A 26240-nucleotide genomic window follows, 5' to 3' on the forward strand; every position below is an offset into this window, starting at 1 on the left:
CATCATCTGTTTTATTCTTGTCCAAGAACAGAAGTCCTCTCCTTGAAATTTGGAAAGTGCAGTTCCGAATCTCTGCCTAAATTATATGTTCCACCGTCTCCCTGTTTCTCTTCAGTCTTTCTGGCTGATCCTTACACGATGGGTCTCCTGACTAGGGTTTGTGCCAAGCTCTCTTTGCCACATCCCTCCTGATCATACTTACCCTCACAAGTTTCATTTCTGTCTGTATGCTGACCTCTACATGCAAGCTAATTCCCTAAGTTCCAAGACCTGTGTCTCCAACCGCCCACCCTGCAGAACCTCCTTGAATGTATCACAGCGACATTAAATACAACCCATCCAAAACTGAGCTTACCATCCTCTTTCCAGACCTGATGTTCCTCTAGAACCCTTGACTTCATGAATGGCAGTGCCCTTTACTGGCCAGAGATGTAGGAGTTGGCCTTGGACCTCCTGTCATCATCATTGAGGGCTGTCAGTTCTACCTTCTAAACATCTCTGGATGTTTAGCCACACACCAAGCCACCTACACCATTGCCCTCACCTGCACCACTCTTATCCAGACACTTTGCCTTCTAGGAGTGGCTTGGGCAGAAGTTCTCAAATGCAAGTCTAACCATGGCACACTCCTTGTGAGGTCTCCTGTGTACTTAGAAAAGGCCAGACTCTTTCTTGGGACAAGTAAAGCTCTGGATGATCTGGTCTATGGTTAAGTCTTGGGCATCTTTCCCAGAGCCCTTTACATGTCTCCATGTTCCGGAGGCCTACAATCCTAGTGGATTGTCACTGCCTATTTAATAAAACCACCTATGCACAAGAATGCCTGTTCTTTGATGCTGGAGGTTTTGCTTCCCACTATCCTGCCCTAGGCCGAAAACAGTGCATGTGAAGACAAGGCTGCTTGAGAATGGGAGTAAAGGGCTGCATTTGGGGGGTCAAGAATGCTGGTTCCACTATTCACACTCCTTGTGTCACCTTGAGCAAAACACTTCTGCCTTGGGTTCCTATATACAAAATGGGTGCAATCATTCCTTCCCTTCTCAGTGATATATCAGAATCATAAGACAAAAATACTCGTCGAAATACTGCGAACCAGGATGCCATAATTTGGCCTCCTCCACCACCTTTTCCCAACAATCAAAACGGTATGTGGCGCCAAGCAGGGCCCCACGTACGTGAGGCTTGCAAGTCGCCCAAAGCACAGATTTGCAGGAAGCACTTGCAGACAGATTCTTGCAGGTGCAGGGGGTCCGGACTATGAGTATCGGGGAATTTGGTCTCGGCGACGGTTGGCCTCCCCTGCGTGCGCCAAGACGCCTGAAGGTACCCTAGAGAAGCCACCTGGCCTCCCTCCGGCACTAGGCCCGCCCCCTCCCTGACCTGCTTCCGGGACAGAATGAGGCGCCCTTCTATTGGCTGCTGCTCTCTGGCGTCAGCAAGGAGCGCCCGGCTGAGCGAAAGTCCTAGTGGAGCCGCTGGGCGCGCTACTCCTGCTGATCCCCGGGCGAGTCGTGGCTCCTAGAACGCGGTGCAGGTGTCTAGACGCCTGTTGACCTTGGCCCCCAAATCGGTGAGCCCGAGCTCGAGAGCACAGGGCACCCGGCAAGACCGGCCGCGGCGGCCAGGTACGTTGAGGTTGTGGGCCGGGCCGGGTCTCAGCCTCCGGGCAGGTCTTCCGCGGAGGTCAAGACTGGACCAGGATCCCCGGCCGCAGCGACCACGGGGACCCGGGGGGTGGGTACTCGTGAGCACCCACAGAGTGCAGGAGACAAAGCCGGGGTACTGGTGTAGGGTGCCAAGCAAGTGGATAGTGGGACACGATCCCAAGCCTCAGTCGGCGATGCTTGTGCTGTTTCCGCCTTGAATCCCAGCCTCTTCGCTTCAGGACATGTTTCCAGGAGTTGAATTGAGCTCATGCTCTTGTTGCGTCCTGATTACCACAGAAGCACCAGGACCACTTTCTAACTGGTACTTTGGCAGATGATTTCTTTAAGCCTCATTACCCGTTTCTGTAAAATGGGACCTTGTACCTGAGGATATTGCTGTAGGGCAGAATGAGAACCGGAATGTATCTGTCATGTGGAAAGGGCATAGTCCATGGGGCCTGGAGTTATCTTGGAAAGCAGGTGACCAGCCTTATCCCTGAAGCAGCAGCCAGGATGTGGCCACGTTTCCCCTGACTGACAGCAGACCTCTAGGACATACCCTCTTGGAAATCCAACCCCCACCACCTCTAGGACACTTTCGCCCAAGCCAAGAATTTCAGTGTCACCTGGACTTGGATTCAAGTCCCAGCTATTTTCTCTCCTTGGGAACTTGGGCAAAGCCCTTCATCTTTCTGAGCCTCCCCCCCCCCCATGTAAAATAGAACTAATGTACGTACTTTCCACAATTGTCAAGAGAATTGAATCAGACATTGTAGGCAAAGCTCTTAAAATAAGACCTGGCATTCAATGGGAGCTGTAACTATTTTTTCAGTGTGTGGAGTGTCTGAGTGCGTGCATTTTGACTTGAATAGCTTTTTGACAGCATCTTTGTGTAAGATGGGAGGGCGGAAGTTTCAAAGCTGATTTTCTGGCGGAACTCCTTGGCTGCTGCAGTGGTCAGATCAGTAATCTGGGTCTAATGAGTCTTTAACTGAACATGGCAAATTGAATGAGGACCAGGAATCTGGGACTACCTCCATGTGCCTGAGCATAAAGGGGCACTTTTTAAAGCAAGGACCCATGCAGGGCAGGGACTGTTCGGAATGAAGGCCAGGCTTAGATTAGAAACAAAACAAGAGAATGGGGTTTGTCTTTGAGTTAAGCCTGGAGCTCAGAGCAGGACCTGAGCCCTGTTGATATCTTCTAAGTGATTTGAGGAGGAAAGACAGCCATGTTGGCAATCACCAAGCTTTCCTAAGTAGTGAAAAGTCAAGCTGCGGCTCCTGGCATTGGTTGATTCAATAGAGTGTAGTGTAGAGCCTCCTGTGTGCCCAGCATAGTGCTTGGCACTGTGGACTCAGCAGTGAAAGAGAAAGATGCAGTCCAGAAACCCAGAGAGGAGATAGCCCAGTGAAGTCTGTCAAGCTGAGGACATGCCCTTTGCAGCCTCTTTCCTCAGGTAGTCTGAACTGCAGCAGGAGAAACGAAATAATTACTGTCTGGAGATGTTTGTGGGGGCTACTTCTAGAAGACTAGAACAGCCCCGTAGGGGTTTTGGCTTGGTAATGTGAGCAGTGGGAAATATTTCAATAGAAGGGTAATAGGATCAAATTGGTATTTTTAAAAACTGCCTGTAACTACTGTGAAGCCAGTTTTACCAGTGGTCACTTCTCCATGCAGGGCCCCACTCTTAGCTAATTTCTAGTCCTGCTTATTTTAGCCCAACCCAGCTCAGCTCAGCATCACTTCCTCAAGAAACTAGATAAAGGCAGGACCCTTTATCTTCACATCAGTAGTCCCAATGGCTGGATCTTACTTATGACGTCAGTTGTTAATATCCATCTCCCCTGAGAGCAGGATGGCAGGCCTGCGCGTGTCTGATCTATAGTGTGCCCAGTGCCTCGGTGGTGGCAGGTACAGCATAAGCCTGCAGGAAGCAACAGTTCAAGGAATGCCAGAACCCCTGCCATCTAGACTCGTGCCTGGCATGAGGTAGTCACTCCTTTAGAAATGTTTCATTACATGTGTTGAATTGAGCAAAACAATCACCTGATAAAGTGTAACAGGATGAAATAACTAATAAATGTGGACCACTTCCAGGACTGTGCTGTGGCAGGGATGGCTGATGGGGTGAGAGGGCTTGGGCTGCAGCTTGGAGAATTCTGTGGATCCTGATGGTGGTCTCAGTTCCTTCTGTCTCCTAGGACCCACGTTTTTCTACATAGGTTCTGATGCTGGTCTCCTGTAGAAGGTTGCTCACAACTCTGCTGCACGCTCAGAAGTGGCCCTTTCAACCCTCCAGAAGTATGAGACTGGTGCAGTTTCAGGCACCCCACTTGACGGGACCTCACCTGGGCTTGGAGTCAGGGAATGGCGGGGGCGTCATCAACCTCAACACCTTTGACTCCACACTGCCCAAGACGATGATGGAGTTCCTAGAGCAGGGAGAGGCCACTCTCTCAGTGGCAAGAAGGTAAATCAGCAGGCAGCTACAATGGCTGCCCTGCTACCCCCTCCCTCTTCCCATCCCCATCCCTGCCCTGGGAAACAGAACCAGCTGGTAGCTCTTTCAGAGGTGAGCAGGGTGACTCTACCTTTCCTTTCTCATCTCTTCTCTTAGTGGAGAGTCTTAGAAATCTTGTATGACAGCACCCTTGGGCCCAGGGATGGTGATTAACTGTTTCAAGGCCATACTTTCAGTGGTGGAGCCAGTACTCTGCTTCATCATCCTGCCTTTCCCAGGGATTAAGTTTCTGTCTGCCTGAGAAGTCTGGGATCTGGGATCCTAGGAGACATCTTGGGAAGCTTGGGGGAAGTCTTTGGACGCTTAGCTCCTTAGAAGAGAGAGAACTGTAAAAAGGTGTTCTTAGAGATGGTCCTTGGGTTTGGGCTAGATAAGGTAGGGACTTACCTGAAGTCAGGAGCCATTTGAAATCTGATAAACAGTAAATATATTAAACTGGCAAAAATGCAAGTGTTTGACAGCTCACAGTATTGGTAATAGTATATGTCCAGGGGCACCTGGGTGACTCAGTCATTGAGCATCTGCCTTCGCCTCACGTCATGATCCCAGAGTCCTGGGATCAAGCCCCCCATCGGCCACTTTCTCTCTTTCCCACTCCCCCTACTTGTGTTCCCTCTCTCATTGTCTCTCTGTCAAACAAATAAAATCTTTTAAAAAAACCCCAAATCAGGGCACCTGGGTGGCTCAGTGGGTTAAGCCTCTGCCTTTGGCTCAGGTCATGATTCCAGGATCCTGCGATCAAGCCCCACATCAGGCTCTCTGCCCAGCGGAGAGCCTGCTTCCTCCTCTGTCTTTCCTTCCTCTCTGCCTACTTGTGATCTGTCAAATAAATAAATAAAATCTTAAAAAACCAAACAAAACACCAAAACAGGATGTTTCTAATACTGTCATAGTCTCACAAGATTGGAAACTACTTCCATGCCCTCATCAGGTAATTGGGTCTACCTGTACTGTGCAGGTATACACAGTCCTATCAAAAAAGGGGAAAGGTATATGCTGTTATGGAGAGATCTCCCAAAAAAATACGTATTTTTTCTAAAAGGTGTATTCATTGTGCAGTCATTTGCGTAAGAAAGGACGGGAGGAGAAGAGGATGTGAAGAGCTACACGGGCCAGGGCCACGGTAGCTGTGTCCAAGGGTGGAGAAGAGGCAGAAGAGAGGCCTTTCCAGTCTTCTCATGTGCACCTTTTGAATTCCCTTACATGACATGTATTACCTAATGGGGGAAAGGAAATCAACACTGGATAAAAAATAAACAGTACTTTAATATCAAAGGATAATACCTGGATTTGGTTTCCACACTGATTAGGATGGTTGATAGATCTAGAAAATACATTTGATAAAGCATAACTTGTAGCTGCTGCAGTGCCTCTCCAGCATGCCCAGTAGTTGTTGGCCTGCTCCTACCCAGTCCCTCTCTCCTGCTCTGATCTCTACAGAGCCCTGACTGCCCAGTTGCCAGTCTTACCACGGTCAGAGGTGACCTTCCTGGCCCCAGTCACAAGGCCAGATAAGGTGGTGTGTGTGGGAATGAATTATGTGGACCACTGCAAAGAGCAGAACGTTCCAGTGCCGAAGGAGCCCATCATCTTCAGCAAGTTTGCCAGCTCCATTGTGGGGCCCTACGACGAGGTCATCCTCCCGCCAGAGAGCCAGGTCAGTGCCTCCTCATAGGCCCCCAGTCACCTTCCCATCACTGGGGTGCTTAGCACTCAGCAGCCAGCCTAAAGGAGCTACTTGTTGCTTAGTAGTGTGATCAGCAGAAACTACAGGGGGTTATACTGTGTAAGGCTGGACTCGGGGAAAAAAAAGTTAACATTTTTTACCGATTGCAAAAATAATACACTTTAATTGTGGAAAAATAATAAAATTCAGGATGCATCTTCTAGGAGTAAATACAATGTCCTACATGACCATAATAACCACTATCACCACTAAGGAAATTAACAGGAATAATATCTCATATATAGTCCAATTGGGAGTATACCCAGTTGCCCCCAAAGATGATAATTTGGATTCTGTTTTATTTTTTATTTGTTGAACCAGGATCGGTCAAGGCCACACAGTGTACTTGGTTGGTCTCTTTAGTGCCTTTATTCTAGAACAGGGATCTGCAGACTTTCTCAAAGGGTCAGTCAGTAAATAATGGACTCTGAAGGCCATGGAGTCTGTTCCAACAAGTCGTCTTTGCCCCTGATGAGTGAAAGCAGCTGTGGCTGATACATAAATGAGTGAATATGACTGTGTTCTAAGAAAGCTATTTAGAAAACCAGCCAGCAAGCTGGATCTGGCCCATGGGCCATAGTTTACTGACTTCTGATATCAGACAATACCCCTGCCCTTTTCTGTCTTTCATGACGCTGACTTTTGGAAGAATCCTGGCAAGTTGCCTTAGCATATCCCACTCTCTGGTTCCTCATGTTTAGATTTGAGTTAAACATTTTTGTCAAGGATTCTATCTAACACATACGTGTTAGATAATTTGGACCGCTGTAACAAAATACCACGGACTGGGTGGCTCATAAACCACAACTTTATTTCTCATAGTACTGGAGGTGAGGAAGTCCAGAATCAAGGTGCTGATACATTTGGTGCTTGGGGAGAGCCGCTTCCTGGTTCAGATGATGGTCTTCGCTGTTTTCTCACATGACAGAAGGGGCAAGGGCGCTCTCTGGGATCTCTTTCATAAAGACACTACCCCTATTCATGAGAGCTTTGTCTTCATGACCTAGTTACTTCCCAAAGGCTCTACCTTCTGATATTATCACATTGGGAGTTAGGTTTCAACATATGAAATTCAGGGTTGAGGGGTGCGTTCAGTCTGAAGGAACAGATATACATTGCACCCCATTGGGAGGCTTATCAGATGGTGCTAAAGTTTGATCACTTGGTTTATTTAATGTTCACTAGATCTCATCGGAAAGGTACATTTCATTGGTAATTAATAAGCAGTCTACAGGGTAGGACTTTGAGACCTTGTGACTATCTTATTGTACCACAGCTTTTCATTCAGGGATCCTCACCTGAATCCATCACTGTATTGGGAGTTAGAAAAAGGCAATTTTTCTATCATGCTTTTTTCTGCTCCTATTAGGCTACCATTCTGTTAAGAAAAGCTTCCTTTTTTTTTTTTCTTTAAACTCCTGTCCCTTTAGTAGCACTGTATATTTTTCATTTTTATCCAATATGTTGTAGACCATCATTTACATTCTTTTTGATAGCCAAATGGTCTCAGTTTAGCCAGTGGTTGTCTTCAAGTTGGCCCCGGCCCTGTCACTTTTTGAATCCTTCCTTTCTGACCAAGATATTCTAGGCTCATCTTGTACTGTCTCAGACCTGGAATTTGCCATTTCCCCCAAGGAACCCAGTTCTGTCTAGTGGGTAGCAATGCTGGAGATCAAGATTAGGTGTCAGCTGTGCTCAGAACAACTCTGGCTATTACCATTAGAAAGAGCAGGCAGTTTGAAAGGCTAAGTTTTATCTTATAGTTGTATTTCGCTGATTATGGGAAAGGCTGTACATGTTTTCCTTTTTCTGTGGCTGTGCTCATTTCTTTTCATTTAAGTGAGTTAATACGTAAAAGTACTTAGGATGCTACTGGCACACAGTAGGATTAGCTGTTAGTACTCCATATTCATTCTTTTTTGAAAGTATCGAGTGACTTGTAAATTCAGTGCCCAGACTCCTGTTGTCTTTTTTTTTTATTTTTTAAAGATTTTATTTATTTACTTGAGAGAGAGACAGTGAGAGAGAGCATGAACAAGGAGAAGGTCAGAGAGAGAAGCAGACTCCCCGTGGAGCTGGCAGTCCGATGTGGGACTCGATCCTGGGACTCCAGGATCATGACCTGAGCCGAAGGCAGTCGTCCAACCAACTGAGCCACCCAGGTGTCCCTCCTGTTGTCTTTCTTAAAAAATTTACCTATAATAATAATTTACCTATAATTTCTACACCCACTGTGGGGCTTGAACTCACAGCCCCAAGATCAAGTCACATGCTGTACCAGCTGAGCCCACCAGGCGCTCCCCACAGTGGGGAGCTATGCCTACACACAGTGGAGCTGCCTGCCACTGTCCACATTTATGGGTCTATAAGCCACACCTCTCCCCTCATTTACTACATGTAGTTCATAGTGATTACAGTTGTGGGCCCACAGCCAAGCCCCACTGTTAGAGACCTAGGCCCTAAAGAATGGTGTGCAGCCCCTCAGCATGGCAATAGGCCCCAGAACCCAGGCAGTTCACTGCTTTCTCTACAGGAGGTGGACTGGGAGGTAGAGCTGGCCGTAGTCATTGGAAAGAAAGGCAAGCGCATCAAGGTAAGGAGGAAGAGGTGCCGTCTGTTTCTGGCATTGGGAAATGGTTGGTTACTACCTGTTCCCTGACTGCCTTACTCTTTGCCCATCTTTGGCTAGTTCTGGTGACTAACATGGGATAAAGTCTTGGTTATGAGGGTTGGTGTCACCATGTTGATCTAACTTCCAATCTGGCCAAATCCCCTGTCCCCTAAAGGCCACAGATGCCATGGCTCATGTGGCCGGCTTCACTGTGGCTCATGATGTAAGTGCTCGTGACTGGCAAATGAGACGCAATGGAAAACAGTGGCTGCTGGGAAAAACCTTTGACACCTTCTGCCCCCTGGGCCCTGCCTTGGTGACCAAGGACAGTATAGCAGGTAGGTCTTGGATAGCCCACATGGTGACTCTTCCTGCTCTTGCATGCACACATGAGTAAACAAAAAGCCACACTCAGGAAATTGGAATGTGGACTTGCCTTTTTCTGATTCCTTAGAGAGCAAGTTTCAGCCTAGGCCACAAGTTCCACAGGCCTCCTTCCACATCCCTTACTGCAGAGGTGGGAGAACTTCCTCTAGCTGTCACTATCCCTGAGTCTTTAAGTCGGAAAACATCAGAATTTGGCTATCAAAAGCCTGTGCCTTTCCCCAGTGGGGGAGAGGGAGAGCACCTGCACAGCTGCAGGGCAGCACCCGTTCTAAGCAGCAAGGGCAAGGTGAGCCCGGAGGAAGGCCCGTCACGAAGAGGGCAGTGCACAGCCATTTGGGTGGGGGTATGCCCATGCACCCCAGCTTTACACCCCCTTGTGCAGACACGGTGACGTGAAATTGTGTTCCAGCTGTTCTGAGGGGGGATGTGAGTGTATAAAGCAAAAAAGTTGAAGGTACTCATTAACCAAAACACTGTTAGAGGTAAGCTGTCCCCTGCCATCAGGTGCAGGAGGTGCCGTGCCCGTCTGAATCGTTACCCTCTTGCAGTACAGATACCCAGTCATTTCCATATCTGCAGTGGTCAGCCTCTGCTCTGAGTAGAGGAGGGTCTGGGACATTTCCTCCTTAACCCACCCCAGTGATCACAGGCAGATGCTCTGCTAGGTGGTATGTGCAGGGAGACCTGAGGAGCCCAGTGTCCATATGGAAAGTTCCAGGGTGGGGAGTGCTGGGTGGGCAGGAAGTGCCAGGAGCACGTCCAGTGAGACCTTTCACTGTGGTCACAAAGCCACCCTGTGCCTTTGGTTTCTCAGTCAAGGGAGGGGTTCATGGGAAAACAACCCCAAGGTGGTGCTTTTACATTTTCCAGATCCACACAACTTAAAGATCTGCTGCCGAGTGAACGGGGAGGTGGTCCAGAGCAGCAATACCAACCAGATGGTGTTTAAGACGGAAGAGCTGATAGCCTGGATCTCCCAGTAAGTGGGATGGGGCCTTACTTCCCACTACCCACCTGCGGCTGGGCTGAGCCTTCCAGCCCCGTTTCTGGCCCCCTCGGCCCCTGGTCTCAGCTGTCTCTTCTGCCCCAGGTTCGTTACTCTTTACCCAGGGGATGTCATCCTGACTGGGACCCCCCCAGGTGTTGGTGTCTTCAGGAAACCTCCAGTCTTTCTCAAGGTAGATTCACTAAAAGGTGGAAAGGGAACAAATACCCAGAATTCCTGCTGGGCTTATAAAATCCAGGCCAAAGGACTGATGGCCTCCTGACCTTCTGTTTTACAGAAAGGAGATGAAGTCCAGTGTGAAATTGAAGAACTAGGCATCATCATCAACAAGGTGGTGTGAGGGCTCTCCACACAGGCCTGGGACTTAAGAGGTGGGACATCCATTCTCTCCCAGTGCCAGCAGCCTCTTCCAGGTAGAGTGAGAGGAGAGAAAGCTTACTCTCCTCATCAATAAAATTCTCAGCCAAAACAGCCAGCTTGACTTTTGCTATAGTTCTTCTTTTAGGGTTTTAGGGAACAAGACAGGGCCTTCTCACAAGGTGGGGAAGGGGAAAACATACCCCAAAAAAGACACTTCTGGGCTTGGGAAAAGAGTTGTCCAGTCCCCTTATTTAACACACCAAAGGATGAAAAATAGACAGCAAGGGACAATGAAGCACAAACTATTTTATAGTTCAGGTAAGGGTGTGCAGCCCCCTCAGTCTTCTGACTCCAGGACACAGCTGTATTCTCAGGCTGAAAAGTCACCCCACAGTTCTAGCTACAGATGAACTGCCGGATGAACTGTTCCAGCTTTTCCTGATTTTCCCGACTAGTGAATGTAGGGGACAGGTAGAGCATGGGGCCTGCAGGGCTGGGCATCTGCTGTAGCACCTAGGCCACAGGGAAGGGCTGTGAGTGCTCTCCCTGCAGGCTGTGCCTGTGCCCCAGCAAACTGCAAGAGAGACCTTGAGCCCCTTGGGCCTTGCATGCAAGTGCTGCCTCTTAAACCACTGTCTCATCCTATTCTCAAGTTTAGGAAACAAAAGGGACCAGGAAAACCATCCTACCTTCAACTATTCCACCCACCATGCCTATTCGAGATACTAGGTAAACCCCAGGGTGGGCACAGTTAGGCTTCTCTGGGCAGCCCTGTTGGGTTATAGGGATGGAAGCAGGAGGATGGTGAAACTGGCTCCTCTTACCCCCAGGTCTCTGAAGGTCCAGACAGCACTGATGGCAAGATTTGGGTCTGCACACTCTGGAAGGAAGAGAGAAGTGAAGGCTATAAGACCCAAGTTTCTCTTGTGCTGAAAGAGGGAACTAGCCAAGGCTAGCTAGGGCTTGGATTAGTTGCAAAGACCCTCTTTTCTACAACCCTCCCTCCCAGAGTTGCAAGGTTACTGCCCAGCAGGGGGCAGCAGCCACCAGCAAACCCTTCCCTGCCTCTGGGGAGCCTGGGCTGGCTGCCTGGGACTCACCAAAGAACCCTTCTTCCTGGGCAGTGGCTTGCAAGAATTGCAAGAGCTGCTCAGTGTAGCCGGACTCTGTGGGAGAGAAAAGAGGTAGGCCTGGGGCCCCTGCCCTGAGAGCGCTCAGCGTCCCCCTATGGCTGGTCAGGGAAGCGTGGGCCTTACCCGTATCTGGCAGCTGTCCCTGGTGGAGAAAGGCGGCAGCCTGTGCAAAGGCCTGGAGCAGTGGGCTAAGCAGGCGGCAGAGGAAGAGGAAGAAGTCAGGGCAGCGTGACTGCTGGCTGAGCTGGAGGGGCACATACCAGATGAGGGTAGCTCCGACTGCCTGCCTGCCTCCCCCACCCCCAACGTGGCTTCTCCCAACTTACCCTGAAGTACCGGCCCTCAGCCTCCTCGAAGTCATCACTGTCACTATCAGTAAAGTCCCCACTCGGTTTCCACAGTAGCTTTGCACTTAAACGCTGCCGCCCTGTGTCACAGGCTGCCCGGGAGCCTGGGGTCTGGGGGCCATGGGAGCCATTGGTCCCTGACAGGTTCAGCCCTGAGCCCCCAACTTCCCTAGACCAGGTACATGGCAGACCAGGCACGTGGAGGTGAAACTAGTAAAAGCAGACCTAGGGAGCCCAAGAGGACACCCAGGGCCACGCCAGACCATAGCACTGGCTGAGCCAACTTGCAGGGTGAAAGGAAGTGAGCACTGACCCTTAAGGGCCATAGTTCTGTGGGACAAGAACTGTAGCAGGTAGGAGGCCTCCAGAGGACCTCAGAAGTCCAGTTGTCCAGTCCTGTCATGATAGGGCTGGTGGGATAAAGCCCAAAGCAGAGACTGGTGGAGGCAGCACCCAGGCCTCCCTGTCTGCCAGGCGAGGGGCACGCCCACCCCCACAGCTCGTCGGGGCAGCAGGAGCAGTCTGGGGCAGCTGTCACTCAGGGTGGGAATCGGTGGCCAGGCCCCAGACCTGAGTTTTGTCTCTAGCTGCCCTGCCTACCTCCTCAGCAACCAGGAGCCCACACTGGATGAGACGGTCCAGCACTTCCTGACAGTAGCAGTAGGAAGATTGGCAGGGCTGAGGAAAAAAGCATTCACGTGGCCTCAGAATCAGACAATGAGCAGGGGCCTGATCAGAAGCAGGGCAAGGGAGACCTAATGCCATAGGGGGATTTAGGGGCCCATGCCTGCCCAGTCCCTCCCCATCTCCACAACCGAGAGGGGAGGCCCAGGACCACGCAGAGCTGCGGGGAGAGGCCTGACCTGCAGCAGCAGCAGGTCCTGGGGCAGCAAGTGCAGCAGCAGCAGGATCTGGCGGTACAGCTCATTCTGGCTCAGCAGCTCAATGCCCTGTAGCTCCCAGGGCCCCTCAGGTGGCACTCTGCCCGCCAGCAGCCCCCGAACAGCACAGGCTAGGGAAGGAAAGGGCCAGGCACGAGGAGGGAAGCCATTCACCTCACCCCAACACATGTCCCACCCAGCCGAAGCCCTGGAGACTCACCACCCACAGCCTCACTCAGAAAGGCAGGCAGCAGCTCGGCGCTCAGGCGTGCCAGACGTGTGAGGCCTGGGCCTGGGCGAGGAACCACCAGCAAGTCCCCCTGATGGACGCGCAGCAGGGCCACATGTGCCCGAAGTAGGCTCAGCGTGTGCTGCACAAGGCACCGCAGCTGCCCTGAGAAGCCCACGTCAAAGCCACGCAGTAGCGTCTCCTCAGTCAGCCAGGAGAACTCCCCCAGGAGCTGAGACAGGAAAACACCCTGGGGGGCAAGGCAGTACAGGGGCTGAGGAAGAGGGCCACACCCTTTCCCCAGCCCCCTACCACCCTGTCCCATACCTTCTGGTGCTTAAAGAGCAGCAGTGCCGCCATGATGGCTGTGCTCATCACTGCCGAGCTGGTCACACTGGCTGGGGCCGGGGGTGGGAGAAGCTGGTCAGGGCCCAAGGGCCAGAGGCCTAGTTCCTCCACCATCCCAGCAAGTCGTCTTAGTCAAAAACATTCCTCCCATACCCCCCTGGCAGCAGGGCGCTCATCTAGCCATCTGCCCCCTGCACAGTGAACCCTCCACAGCTTAGCCAGCCTATGTACTCATCTAGTGGCTCCCTCGGATTCTCCCTGGCTGCCCTGCTTCCCAGAAGCAGGGAGGATTCCAGTCCTCTTCACACGTCCCAAGTGGGCCATACAGGAATGGATGTCAAGTGCAGAAACCCATTTGGAATGGAGGGCCCCAAAGACTGGCTGACCCAGTAGGGAGACTACTCAGGAGTCTCCCCTAAAAGGCCCAGACCTAGCTCCCCCTCACCATTCAGGACATGACGGCTCAACCTCCTGACCAGGAGCTGGTCTTCTTCCTTAAGGGCCAGAAGGGGCCCAGTCGCTGGAGTCCACTCCTGCTCCTTCTCAGTGTCTGGGACAACATTACTAGGACAGAGACACAGAATACAGGATTAAGGGACCAAACCTCAAAACAGTTGCAGGGAAGCCCAAAGCTTTCTCAAAAGGGAGCGTGTTTCCCCATCCCCACTCCCAAGGCAGGAGGTGGTTCATGTAATTCTAGCCCTTTCCAGGTCCGTGTGCCATATCCCACAGATTACTGGCAAGGTGGGGTGGCTGGCTCTGTTGACATGACCCATGGATATCTGGAGAGGTAAGGCTGGAACTGGTGATGATGGTGGGCATGGGGGGAGAGGGTGTCAGCTCACAGGCTGGGGCTGAAGGGCTGCCTGTCTTGCACCCAAGACCCACACACTCCCATGCCCCTACCATTGGCCCAGCACGATGGGCTGCAGCAGCTGCTCCAGGGTCTGCCTGCTGCCCCAGCAGCTTCTGGCGTTGGTGGTGTATTCCTGCCCAGGACAAGACTCTTAGATAGCCTGCCCTGGCCCACCAATAAACCTACACACAGCCTCCCTGAAGTAGGCAAGGCCATCCCTGCAGGGGCTCTGAGGGCCAGGCCACCAGAAGCCCCAGGACAGACCCCAGGTACTGCCAACCCTGTCCAGCAGGCTACATACCTGTAGGGAGAAGGGCTGGGCTAAGTGCACACGGACACACACCCTGGGGCTGTGGCCCCAGCTCCATAGGCTCCGCAGGACAGCCAGAGCTCCTGTCCACAACCCCAGTGGGACCAAGCTCTGCAGGGAGGGAGGGGCTGAGTGAGCAAACTGCCTGAGGGCACTATTTTCTACTCTGCTTTATCTTGGGCCCAAACTGGTCCATGACCATGACTTCTTCAAGCTCATTTTCTTATCCATGACACAGGACAAATCCCTTTCTAACTGGGTCTTTAGAAGACGAAATGACTGTGTAAGTATAAGGGCCTTGGCAAATGCCACAGGATGATGACTAGAGCGGTAGAACTTTGCAGTCTCCCCTTAACTCTAACCCTAAGGAGAGCTGGCCAGAGGACACAATAATGTGTTTCTTCTCTAGAGATGGTGTCCACTTGGGAGTCACCAGGGGCAGAACTCACGTGGTATACATCACAGGGTGCACCTGGAACCAGGTCATAGGTGATAGCCACTGGCACTAGCATGGCATCCGGGATGACACCCATCTGGACAGCCTGGACCACCAGTCCCAGCCAAGTCTGGCCCAGGGCTGACAGCCGAGGCCCCTGGGCCCCAGGGGGTTCCTCCAGGAATATGAGCAAGGGCTGCCTGCTCACCAACAGCTGCTCCATAGCCTGGAAGGGGGTTGGGAGAGGGAGGTATCAAGGCCAGAGCAGCAACAAGCCCCTGGTCTGACCCCATTGGTACCACTGGGGGCACTTACAGCATGGACCACAGCCCTTGCAAGGACCCCCTCAGAGCTGTCCAGGGTGAGGTTGGCCTCTGGGGGCAAGAAAAGCCCCCCAAGCTTCTTTAGCAGAGCTCTGTGGGGCACAAGGCAAAGCTTGATGAGAGAAGGGGCGCAGGAGATGGAACCAGGCAGGAGGCTAGTGAGAGCCTCAGCCCACCAAGGTCAACTTGGGTCCTGCCTGAACACTGTGAAGCCAGGCATGGCTCTAAGGCTCATAACTGACCCTCCAGCTGAGTCCCACAGGCTGAGATGACAGAGTCGGGAGCAGAAAAACCAGGAAGAGGGCCTCTGCGGAACTGCCACCAGCAACCCCTGTACACATCCCCACACACCCCTACCCGGGCTGGGGACTTCTCCCCTGTATATCTAGAGGCACAAGGCTTTTACCTGAGGGTGGGGGAGCAGGTGCGGGGGTCCCAAACCACACGGAGCACACCCAGGCCTTGGGAGAGCAGCACAAAGGGCATCAGGATCCCATCCAGGAGGGACTTGTGGGTAGAGAGGAGGATAAGCGGCAAGCCCTGCTTGGGGAGAGCAAGGGAAGTGCCAATCAACCCCCACCCTGAAAATGCAGGAAGCTGAAACCCAGCACCTCCAGACCCAGGGCAGCCCCAGAGGGAGGGAGGGTTCAGCTGAGCAGTTGTTTCTCTGAGCACATTTCCCAAAAGTAGAGGAGCTCTGTCAACAACTTTTAAGGTAATGCACTGACGTAATGGTTGTTAAGACCATGATGAAAAGACGTTAGAGGGAGCCCCGAGGGAGCAAGACCGTGAGACACGAAGAGAAGGTCGTCAAAGAGCAGTGGATTTTTCCCACCAGCTGATGGGGCTGGTCCCAACTTAGGACTTGGCCTAGCCTCTGCTCCTCTGTTCCCGCCATCCCCATCCCAATGGAGGGCGGGCCTTACTGCCTGGGTGGCCTTGTGGACCATCTTCATCTGACCCTTGTGGAGCTGCACGTTCAGGAAGACACAGTTCAGGAACCGCAGCAGTGCCCAGCTGAACAGCCTGGAGAGTGACACCCAGTCTGAGGTATGTCAGGGCCCCACCCAGGAGGCAGGGCCCATGGCACCTCAGAAGGCTACCCAGCACTCCTGTGAGGCAAGTGCTATTCCTGTCCCCACTTCATAGAAGCAGCAAGAGAGGCTTGAGGAGGTTACAGAAGCGGCTGAGTAGTAATAGAGAAAGCTAAGAAGTGGTGATGCAGAGACTGGAAGACAGGCCTGACACCAAAGTCCATGCCTATGAGGTGCTGTTACTCTCCTAAGACCTCACGGTACAGCTGCCTCAAATCAGCTTCAGAGCATCTCCCTGCTGCCATTTACCTTAAAAGAAATTAGAGGATCAAGACTGTCCAGGCATAACCCAACCTGGTCTTTGGAAACTGCTGGGAAAGGTGAAATACAAAGGAAGGAGTTCGTGATACAAAATGGGGTTAACTGAAAGGGCCAAGTCTCTGAGGAGGCACTCCCAGAGGCCCAATGGGAGGACTGGTGTTGAACGAGGACAGAAGCATAGACGCAAGTAGCACAGAGATATGGGGGACAAGCAGCATGCCCTCGTCCGATGGCTTCTACTTCTCCATGAAGCATGAGATGGGACCATCAGTTAACAGCAGGTAAATCTGAGAAGGAGCAGTCTGGATCAGAGTCTCAGCAGAAGCTGTGTGTCTCTCTGAAAATCTCACAAAGCAAACACATGACTGCTTAGGTGCAGAGAAGGCAAGTAGCTGGATTCAAACAGAACCAGTGACCCCTTCCCAAGGGCGTTATCATCACGATGAGCTCTGGAATCAAAGCAAGGCCAAGAGAGAAGAAAAGACAAGAAGGGGGCTGATGGCTGGTATAAAGGTAGTCAGGTAAAGGGACTGGAAGTCTCAGCAAAGTCAAAGAATTATCACATGGAAAGCTAGTCAAAATTACCAACAACCTCTACTTCCTGTCCTAACTAAGCAGTTGACCACTGAGCACTTTCAAGACAGCTGTGCCTTCTTTGCCTCAGTGACTCATCTATAAGCTCAAGCTTTTGCAAATCTATGTTCCTGGCCCCAACCTCTTCTGAGCTCCAGACTTATGAGCAACTGCCTCTTGAGTGTCTCCACTGACACATGAGGTATCTGAAACTCTATGTCCAAAATACCCTTTGTGGGCCAAACTCACTCCTCCCCAAGCCTGCCTCCTCCATCCACACCACCGGATGCTCTGCCAAAACCTTGGCTCTTCCATGATTTCTCCCTTTTCTCCTCATTGCCCCCACCCTCAACCTGCAATCCATCGTGACCCGTTAATTTCACATTGGTCTTTCAATCCATTTTTCCAAACCTACTGTCACCACCACATGCCTCATCATGGCATCTAACCTGGACTAACAAAAACTTCCCAGAATGGTCTTCTGTTTTCTACTCTTGATCCCAATTCACCTTATTGGTATTTCCTGTTTAAAGCCTTTCCATTGGTTTTCACTGCACTTAGAATTCAAATCCAAACTTCTTTAATGGCCCTCCCTATCTTGTCCCTTCTACTCTCAGTTTTGTTTCCAACAGCTCTCTCCTTCACTCACCAGCTTCCAACCACAGCTTCATGAGCAAAAGTGCCGATTTCCTATGGCCATAGCCTGTGCTATTCCGTCTAGTAGGACTGTTCCCTCCATCCTTGCCCCCACAAGTTTGGCTCCTTTCCCTTTTGTCCCTGTCTTACAAATCTCTTGCTCCCCCCACACCTATTTTCAATCTTAACCCTTGTTCTGCCCTTCTTGCAGCTATATGTTTACTCTGCCCTGTGCATCCCCTCATTCTCCAGGAACAAGGCCTTGCATCTAAAAGGAGCTCAAACCTGTGCCTGATGAGTGCAGGAGAGAGCATGGTGCCTATAAGATGAGGGAGCCAGCCACCTCGCCTCTCTCCACAGGAAACTGATCTGGGGAGAGAAGGAAGGATGGAGAGGGAAATGGAGTCTGGGCCACAACCAGGGTGGTGGTTCCTAGGGTGACCCCTAAGCCCCTATCTCAGGACAGACAGATAACACCAGGTCAGCAGTGTTGAGAACCTGGGCTCCGATCAAAGCCTCACCCCATACCTGACTGGGCCCATCAAGGAGCCAGCCGTCCTTGAAAGAACCCACAATGTTCAGATCAAGGCCTTCCTTCAGGCTCTCTGGGAAACACACCATCCAACTTCCAGGAGGGGAATCCAGTCTTTCCCCAAATGTAGCCAATACTCGCTCTCCAGAAGGGCAGAGTCCCCAGCCCAGAAAAGAACACCCCTCAGCACAGAGTTACCTGAGCAGGAAGGGATGGAATGGAGCCTGGATATGGCCCAAGATGTGCTGTACCTCTTTCTTCACAAGTCCTGGTACCTGGCCTTCCCCAGCCCCTCCTGGAGCCCTCACTGAGATGACATTCTGCACCCTGTGGAGTGAGGGGGAGTGGTGTCAGGCTGGGGCAGGCCTAAAATCCCTCAGGTAACTTCCCTCAGCACCACAGCATCCCCAGAACACAGACTCCTGTATTTATGCTCCATCTCTAAGGAAGGGCCCCAGGCAAAGCTAACAGTCTAGAAGCCAGCCCTCTAAACCACCCCTGCCTAGAACGTTGATCATCCCCTCAAGGGTCTCAAAAGTGCCAGCCAGACTCCAATCCCTGCTTCCTCACCCAGTGCTTTCCATGATCTTCTGTGGAGCATCCTGACAGGGTGGTATGTGCTGCTCCAGTGACCATAAGAAATAGCAGAGCCTCCGAACCAGCCAGCCCCGAAACCTGGACAAACCCCCAGAGTAGGGAGGGTGATCTTTCAGAGGGCCCATACCCCACTAGTGTCTACAGAGGGCATTCTACCAGGAAGGATCATACCTGAATCCCATGGCCTGGGAACACATGAACTTGGCTTATCGTGAAGCAGTACTGCCCATCTGTGCCCCATTCCCTCCCCTCTCCCTGAGTAGGATACAGATTTAGGGCCTGACACACAGGGGGCAATCCATAAATGCTCACAGAAGAAATTGCAGGAGAGCTCCAAGCCCGCCTCTCCCCACCTGTGAGTATGGGGCAGGGGGCAGGGGCCCTTTTCCACCAGAGGAAAAAATAATGACACCACAGAATAGGGCCCCTACAGCTCTGCACCCAAGGACCCTGCCCACCACCTTCCCGTACCTCCCAGTTCTAACTACCTGGTGTTCTCCTCCTTCACCAGGATCACATTGCAGAAGCCTAGATCCATTATGCTTCTGTGGAAGAGGGACTCCTGCAAGAGAGGGGCCAGGGACAGCATGTCCTTGGGGGCCTTTGCAAACCAACAAAGGAAAGCACCCTGCCCCCAGTATATTCTGTAGGCTTTCCCTGATGGGAGTATTGAGTATACCAGGAGACAAAATTATAGTACAGCATTTCACTTCTCAGATCCCAAGACTCACTCAGGAGAAAGGGTCCCACAGTCAAAATGAAAGTGCTGCATGTTGTACAGAATTCCCCTCTTAGAGAGTAGCATATAGTCTCTGAGAAGTTCTCTTGTCAACAGCAGAGAACGTGTAGCATGGATCTCTGCCTGTGCCCTGGGGTTCATCAGCATCAGAACATGGTATGGACTTAGGAGGTCTTCAACCATGTTCTGAGTGCTGTGTGACTTTAAGTGAGTAGTGTCCCCAGAACTGAACAGGATCCATGCAGGCCAGGCCAGACCCCAGCCCTCTGGCCAAGCCCTATCTCCTCTCTCTGTACTACCCTTCCCAGCTCTTGAAGGCCAGGCACTGACCAACAACACAACCAACACCAGTGCATCCATTCCCCTGAAAGACAAGAGCACAGGCATGGGTCAAGGAAGGCTGAACATAAAGGAAGCTGCTTCCCAGAGCCATGGCTCCCATAGTCAATTTCCCACAAGTTTCCCTGGTGGGGCTTACCCCTACCATCACTCACCCAGCTCTTGGGAGTGCAGGTTTGGCAGCAGCGACCCACAAAGGGGCGATATTTCCCCAGGAATGGGGTAACAGCCTCCAGCTTCATCCCAAATCCTGAGGACCACAGGCCAGTCTGGAAAAAGGTCACAGGAAGAAATTAGAGGACTCCAAATCCTTGGCAGAGGGAAGGAGGCTCCAGAAGTGGGGGGCACAAAAGGGGAGGTGAGAGGACAGAGGGAATTTGGGGAATGGGAGGGGTCACACTACCTCCTGGCTGTTCCTCTGCTGGGTTTGGAGTCTGGCTTCCAACATGGTAACCATGGGGGCCTATATAATCTGGGAACTAGCCACTTCTGCCTCTCTCTCTCCAAAGGTACCCGACCTGGGGAGAGGAAGAAGGACGGAGGAAGAACTGGAGTTTGGGAAATAACCAGAAGTTCCCAGAGTGAGCCCCACCACCAAGTCCTCAACCCCAGGACAGACAACACCCAAGCCAGCAGTGGTGAGAAGCTGCGCTGGAAGCTAAAGGGACTCTGGTTCAGATCAAAGCCCCACCCCATACCCGACAGATCCCACAAAGGAGCCAGATGTCCTCAAAAGGTTTTCGTGTCCAGATCAGGGGCTCCCTCAGGCTAACATGAAGGGGATCAGCTGTCTTATCATCACCAGCCACCCTGCCATCTCACAGCACAGATGGGGGCTGTAATGAACAGAGACCCCTTCTGTGCACAGGGAAAGAACAAGGCTGGATTGGCAGGAAGAGGGCATCAGACTGCCAAAGAGAAACAGGACCACTGCCACAAGGCCACCACGTTCTGCTTAGTGGCTCTTCTCCCTTGCAAAAGACAGCACTTTATCCATCCAAATCATTACAGGAATGTGAGTATAGGGTATGAAGTGGGAGAATAGCTGGAGCGTCAGTATACAGAGAAATGCCACACAGACCTGTTCCCAAGAAATGCTCATCTGGTTGGGGACTAGAGAGACTTTTCCAAAGTGGATCCCCTTTTGTACAGCACTCTCCACAAAAGCTCTCAGTTGGTATCTCTTCAGGCCCTCCCTCCCACCACAATATTCCCCTGAACAAACCCCCATTTTCCAAAAAACAGCACTGAACCCCTCTTAGCCTAGAAATTGGATGCTAAAAACCCCTCTACCTTGATTTCTCACCATGTCCCTGGTGGGTAGGCTGATCCAATTACTTATGTTGCCCCACCACACAATGCAAATATCCATGGGGAACTGCCTTCTCCCTTCCCCACCATCCCACCAAATTCTGTCCGTGGCTCTAAATCCGTGATGTCTCTGAATCACCCTCTAGTTTTTCCCCTCTCTTTCTTGGTTCCCCCAGCCCAAGCTTGCCAGGCAAGAAGCCTCCTCTAGGACTAAGGTTTCATTTCCCCACATCATCTGAAAGTCTCCTGGGGGCAAGGGCTGCAGTGGCTACATCTCCATATGTGCAGCAGTCAGCCCTGCACAGAGAAGGGATCCAGGAAGTGCTAGATGAGACTGTAACTTACCCTCCCAGAATTCCTCTGGGTCCTCTCCTCCTCTCCCCAATTAGCACAGTTTAGAACTCTGAAGCCAAGAGGTAGGAAGATCGAAATTCCTACAGTGCCCAAGCTCTGCTAGACTCATTCCAAAGGCACTTCCTACTTTGAAAAATGTCTCACACACCCATTCACAGACATTTGGCACAGAGTCCCCAAGCTGAGGCTGCAATTTGAGGGATTCTGCCTCCTTTGCACGGATGTCTGCTTCCCAGCCTCAACTACCGCTTTCAAAATCTAACCCCATTAGATCTGTGCTAACCATGAAGGGGTAACGCCCATTCACCAACTGAGTCAACTACTCCCAGCTTGTAAGATCCAGAGGTCAGTTCTGGGGTAGATCTTTCTAGCGCTCAAGTCCCCAAAATGGGGATCTCTGTCTGTAGCTCCTGCCTGGATGACCACTCCTCCAGGGACACTTACAGCGGAGCTGGTAAACTGGCATCCCAAAGGCCAAATGTAGTTCATACATGTATTTTCTTTGGCCATACAATATTCTAAAACTTGATGAATTAACCTTACCATTTAAAACCAGTGGCGTGTTTTATTAGAAAAAGGGGTTTCCAGCTGTTGTTATTAAAAACAAAACAAGCGGGGAGCCTGCTTCTTCCTCTTTCTCTGTTTGCCTCTCTGCCTACTTGTGATCTCTGTTCGTCAAGTAAATAAATAAAATCTCTAAACAAAACAAAACAAAAAAAAAAACCACAAAAACAAAAAAACAAAACAAAACAAGGGGCGCCTGGGTGGCTCAGCCATTAAGAAGCTGCCTTCGGATCAGGTCATGATCCCAGGGTCCTGCCCAGCGGGGAGCCTGCTTTCACTCCCTGCTTGTTTGTGTTCCCTCTCTCCCTGTCTCTCTCTGTCAAATAAATAAATAAAATCTATTTAGAAATAAAAAATAAAAACAAAACCAAACCCCCAAACTTGAGACCAGGCATCTCTGGCTTGCAGCCCCACCCCCCAGGGCCTGGGCTGGCTAGAGACCCGCAGTACGTGCCTTTCCATTTGCCTCATCAACGACACCTGATGCCCACCCGTGTGCGCAGCGGAGTCTGCAGCACTTCATCAAGAGCTGACATTCAAACCCGGTCCCTGTCCGGAATGTCTGTTCCCTAAAGAGAACCTCGGCCAGAACATGGCGTGCCGGGGAGGGGTGGGGGAGGGGGCGCTCGGAACTCCGGCCTCTCACTACACTCCTAGCCAGCGTTCCCTGAGCTGGTCCCAGATAGAAGAAAAGGGGCCTGCACCGATGGCAGGGTTGAATGTCGGACATGGACGCCTGCCCTGAGTCTAGGCTGACGGGGCTCCCCTGACGGACCCCACAAAGGAACGAATTTGCTCTGCAGGCCCTGCAAGTTTGGCACTCCGTCCAATCCCTGCCAACCCCCAAAAAAGTCGTCCGAGCTGGTTCCCAAACTGGGAAGCCCCCGGACCATCCTGGACCTGGTCTGACCGGGTCGAGCGCGGGAGCAAACGCACGGCTCTCACCTCACACCCGCCACCAACTCCCGCCAAAGCAGCTGCCAGTGAGGCAGCCGGAAGGCACGAAGGCACGCGCTGGCGGACTCTGCGTTCCCGGCTAAAAGAAAGCCGCGTTTAACCAATTGGGACACGCGTCGAGCTCGAAGCCCCACCCCTTGGCGCCCCTCACCACGCAGCTCCGTGCGCTGCGTGACCACGTGACCCTTGTTGTGGGCGGCCCGCCCCGCCCCCAGCTGACTGTTGGCAGAGCACGGTCCTGTAGGTCCGCAGCCGGCTGTGTGCTGGGCCCTGTTCGCCCTCCCAGGCAGGTCGTGAGGTTTCAAGGGAACCTGTGGAAGTGTCCTTGAGACCTGGGAGTACCCGAAGTTTGAACAAGAAGTAATGGGCAACCAGGTTCCAATGAAAGAATTTCTTTCCCAGGATACACATGGCCTCCCAGCTGGAGTTCAGAGTCTGGCAAAATTTCGAGTTGGGAACATTTACAAGAGAATCATCAGGAGCTGGTTACAGATCATGGGAAAACAAGTCAGGCCTCCCCAGTGTCATTTCCCTCCTTGGTTAGAACTCTAGAGCATAGCCAGGAACGTGCGGCGATTACCGGGTTCCTGGGTTTCAGGCATCCCTGTGACCAATGCGTTTATTGGTGTGGTTAATTGATTAATACCTGAGTCCTGTCTTAGCCCTAAGCTCCGGGTGAGTGAAGACTGTACTGGTTCATTCATCTTTCGACTGTCCCCAACACATACCAGGGGAGCAGCAAGTAGCAGGCAAAACCATATAGAATAAGTGAGGAAAGGAAAAACTGCTATGTTCCTGCGCTGCTCCCCCAACCCCCTGCCCCGTGTAATCAGCTCCCTTGCTGCACAAAAGAATTCCATGGTTTCAGAACATTGTTGACACTGCCTGAGTAACACCACGTGGAAGCCGGTCTGGGCAGGAGAGAAGGTGTCACATCCTTTCCTCCTTGACTCACCGCCCTTGATGTGAGTCATCCCCATCATCCCCTCCAGGGTGCAGCCATCTCAATGCCTTCTTTGTGCCACTTTGTGTGTAGCTACCTGGACCATATTTGTTTTGTGTCTACTGACTTCAACCCGGGTTTGTGGTGTCGGGTCAGCACTTTCAAAATCCATGTTTTCCATCTTGCTTTCTTTTGTATCTAGGTGCACTGGCCACAACTAGACCCTGAGACTCTGAATCTGAAACAAAACAAAAACAAAACTACCTTTATTTAGAAGTTGTGAGCTGCCTCCAAAGAGTACAGACTTGAACTTACCTGACCACTCCCCTCCCTCGTTCTGGGAACGCTATCTGTATAGGCAGTTGAATTTCACAGTTTTCTAAGGTGGGTTCCCACCTGTCCTTCTGAGGGAGATTTATTGTTGAGATGTAGCCGCAAGCATCCCAGGATGCTTCAGACTGGAAAGTTGCACAGACTGTGACAGTGGAAACCAGACGTGTCAGCAAGCAGAGCTCTGTTCTTGGTGATGTTGCTTCTTTGGAAGAAATGTGTTTTGTTTTTGTTGTTTGCTGTAATTTAGACATTTAAAAAGAAGCATCAGCTCTCAGACCTGGATCAGAGTTGGGGTATTGAGGATTCAGTGAGCTCTTCTTCAAGAAGGTGCAGAAAACCTGGGGCTGCCATGCAGCCGGACCTGTAGGCCAGCTGCCATGGAGAATGACTTCAGCTGGCCTGACCTTGGGAGAAACAGAGAAGCTCATTTGGGCCTGGCCATACCCAACCTGGATTGGAACTCAGGAGCCTCACCCTGGGTTCAGGCCAGGTCACATCACCCAGCATGCCCTGATGCATGTAGCTGACTCTCTGGGCCCACAGAGACAAAGGCCCTCCCTGTGGTGGTTGGCTTGCTGGTGTTCCCTGAATGAGGTGGGCCTTCCTGCCGTGTATCATCTGGAAAAGATGATACTTAGAGTGGCATTCATTTGGGCAAAGGGGCTCTGGGCCCTCTCTCTTGGGCTTACCAGGGGGTTTGGAGAAAGGACCCTTTTTTCAAATTACTACCACATGACTTTTCCCTCCTCCCCTGTCTAGGAGCTCAGCACAGTCATCTTTAGAGGTAACCATTGGTTGTGCTCTGTGTTGTACTTTCCTTCCATTATTCTAGAAACTTCCATAAAGTCTTATTAAATATTACAATAAAGCACACAGTTGAGAATGGAGGAGAGGAATCTAGGTGCTCGTGGCTGGGAAGTGGGGAAATGGATGCTGGGAAGCTGCAAACAGATGCTCACCGCACAGGCCACTTGCTCTCTGGCCAAGGTTGGCAGCTCTGTGGAGGAAAACTTGAGCCAAGAAGCCGAGGTGGGGGATGGGGAATGGGCAGTGGGAATATGAAGTCCTTGTATAGTAACAGGAATCTGGGATTCTGTGAAGACCAGAAACCGTGTGAAAAGCTAAGGAGTGGATGGCCTGAAGGAGGAGGGTGTTTTGTATTACAGGGCTCTGTTCTCCAACCCATCATCTTTATCAGCAATTTGAATATTGACCCAGAAGGCACATTTGGCATTCTAGAAGATGCCATAAAACAATAAGGAATAAAGGTTATTTGCTGACAGAATTAGGATTCAAAGAGATTCTGAGAAAAGGGAAATTAGGACCAAAAAAGGCCCCATCTTAAAAGCGTCTGGTGATCTTGAGGAATGACAGTCAAGTAGAGTGAGCGGAAAGTTGGACTTATTGCTGTGTTCTCTGTCCAATGGGACTCTTTTCCTTTCCACTGATTGTAATTCAAATCCAAGCCAAAAGATGATGGGGTGGCTTACATAACTAGAAAGTACAGGTGTGCTAACTTCAGGCATGGCTAGATCCAGTGATCAAACAATGTTGTCAGTCTCTGATTGTCATGTGTCTGTACTACTTGTGTCTGATCAGTTTTATTCTTCCTTACAGCTCTCTCCAGTACCAAGATGACTGCCAACAACCCAAGACTCATACCCACCTGCCTTAGCAACCTTAGAAAGAAATGTCTGTCCCCCACCATCCATATGAAAAGCCCAGGGGAGATTCTGATTGGTTCTGGTGGATCGTCTGTCCACCCTCTGGACCAATCACTGTCTAGGGAGTATGGTGCCATATTGGCTCCACATAGACCACTGGCCCCTTTCCCTAACTTTGCAAAGTGGAGAGAACACCATGATTGACTAACACCACAGGAAT

General features: G+C 51.4%; 2 protein-coding genes across 5 annotated transcripts; one reads left to right on the forward strand and one right to left on the reverse strand.

Annotated features, from left to right (window-relative positions):
• Positions 1-1426: 1426 nt before the first annotated feature.
• On the forward strand, positions 1427-10375 carry LOC131840464 (fumarylacetoacetate hydrolase domain-containing protein 2A). Of its 2 annotated transcripts, none has more exons than XM_059188440.1 (8): positions 1427-1625; positions 3851-4119; positions 5611-5827; positions 8430-8489; positions 8683-8845; positions 9765-9873; positions 9985-10072; positions 10178-10375. In XM_059188440.1, exons 2-8 carry the CDS (start codon positions 3878-3880, stop codon positions 10238-10240), a joined length of 942 nt encoding a protein of 313 aa, XP_059044423.1. In that variant the 5' UTR covers positions 1427-1625; positions 3851-3877; the 3' UTR covers positions 10241-10375. The 2 variants fall into 2 exon arrangements, with proteins under 2 accessions (XP_059044423.1, XP_059044425.1); XM_059188442.1 differs by having other exon boundaries at positions 3872-4119.
• GPAT2 (glycerol-3-phosphate acyltransferase 2, mitochondrial) lies at positions 10370-23158 on the reverse strand. Of its 3 annotated transcripts, none has more exons than XM_059188437.1 (22): positions 23069-23158; positions 20298-20412; positions 20050-20163; positions 19305-19378; positions 18790-18894; positions 18418-18546; positions 16050-16149; positions 15530-15666; positions 15116-15215; positions 14814-15026; positions 14356-14475; positions 14105-14187; positions 13644-13762; positions 13178-13248; positions 12842-13100; positions 12604-12752; positions 12341-12418; positions 11720-11851; positions 11517-11637; positions 11361-11426; positions 11085-11140; positions 10370-10773 (listed from the first exon to the last, which is right to left on the reverse strand). In XM_059188437.1, the coding sequence occupies exons 2-22, from the start codon at positions 20349-20351 to the stop codon at positions 10657-10659; spliced, it is 2397 nt and encodes a 798-aa protein (XP_059044420.1). In that variant the 5' UTR covers positions 20352-20412; positions 23069-23158; the 3' UTR covers positions 10370-10656. The 3 variants fall into 3 exon arrangements, with proteins under 3 accessions (XP_059044420.1, XP_059044422.1, XP_059044421.1); XM_059188438.1 differs by having other exon boundaries at positions 10371-10773; positions 15530-15663; XM_059188439.1 differs by lacking the exon at positions 20298-20412 and having other exon boundaries at positions 23069-23152.
• Positions 23159-26240: the final 3082 nt, after the last annotated feature.

This window comes from Mustela lutreola, chromosome 9 (genome assembly GCF_030435805.1).
Source record: "Mustela lutreola isolate mMusLut2 chromosome 9, mMusLut2.pri, whole genome shotgun sequence".
Taxonomy (NCBI): Eukaryota; Metazoa; Chordata; class Mammalia; order Carnivora; family Mustelidae; genus Mustela; species Mustela lutreola.

Bases quoted from the DNA above. Each gene is read 5' to 3' on its own strand.
- GPAT2 (XM_059188437.1), bottom strand. From the start codon at position 20,351: ATGGTTACCATGTTGGAAGCCAGACTCCAAACCCAGCAGAGGAACAGC. The intron at 15,216-15,529 runs GTAAAAGCCTTG...TGTGCCCCACAG, and splicing joins ACCTGCTCCCCCACCCTCAG to AGCTCTGCTAAAGAAGCTTG. The intron at 13,249-13,643 runs GTGAGGGGGAGC...CCCCGGCCCCAG, and splicing joins GAGCCGTCATGTCCTGAATG to CCAGTGTGACCAGCTCGGCA.
- LOC131840464 (XM_059188440.1), top strand. From the start codon at position 3,878: ATGCTGGTCTCCTGTAGAAGGTTGCTCACAACTCTGCTGCACGCTCAG. The intron at 4,120-5,610 runs GTAAATCAGCAG...TGATCTCTACAG, and splicing joins ACTCTCTCAGTGGCAAGAAG to AGCCCTGACTGCCCAGTTGC. The intron at 8,490-8,682 runs GTAAGGAGGAAG...TGTCCCCTAAAG, and splicing joins AGAAAGGCAAGCGCATCAAG to GCCACAGATGCCATGGCTCA.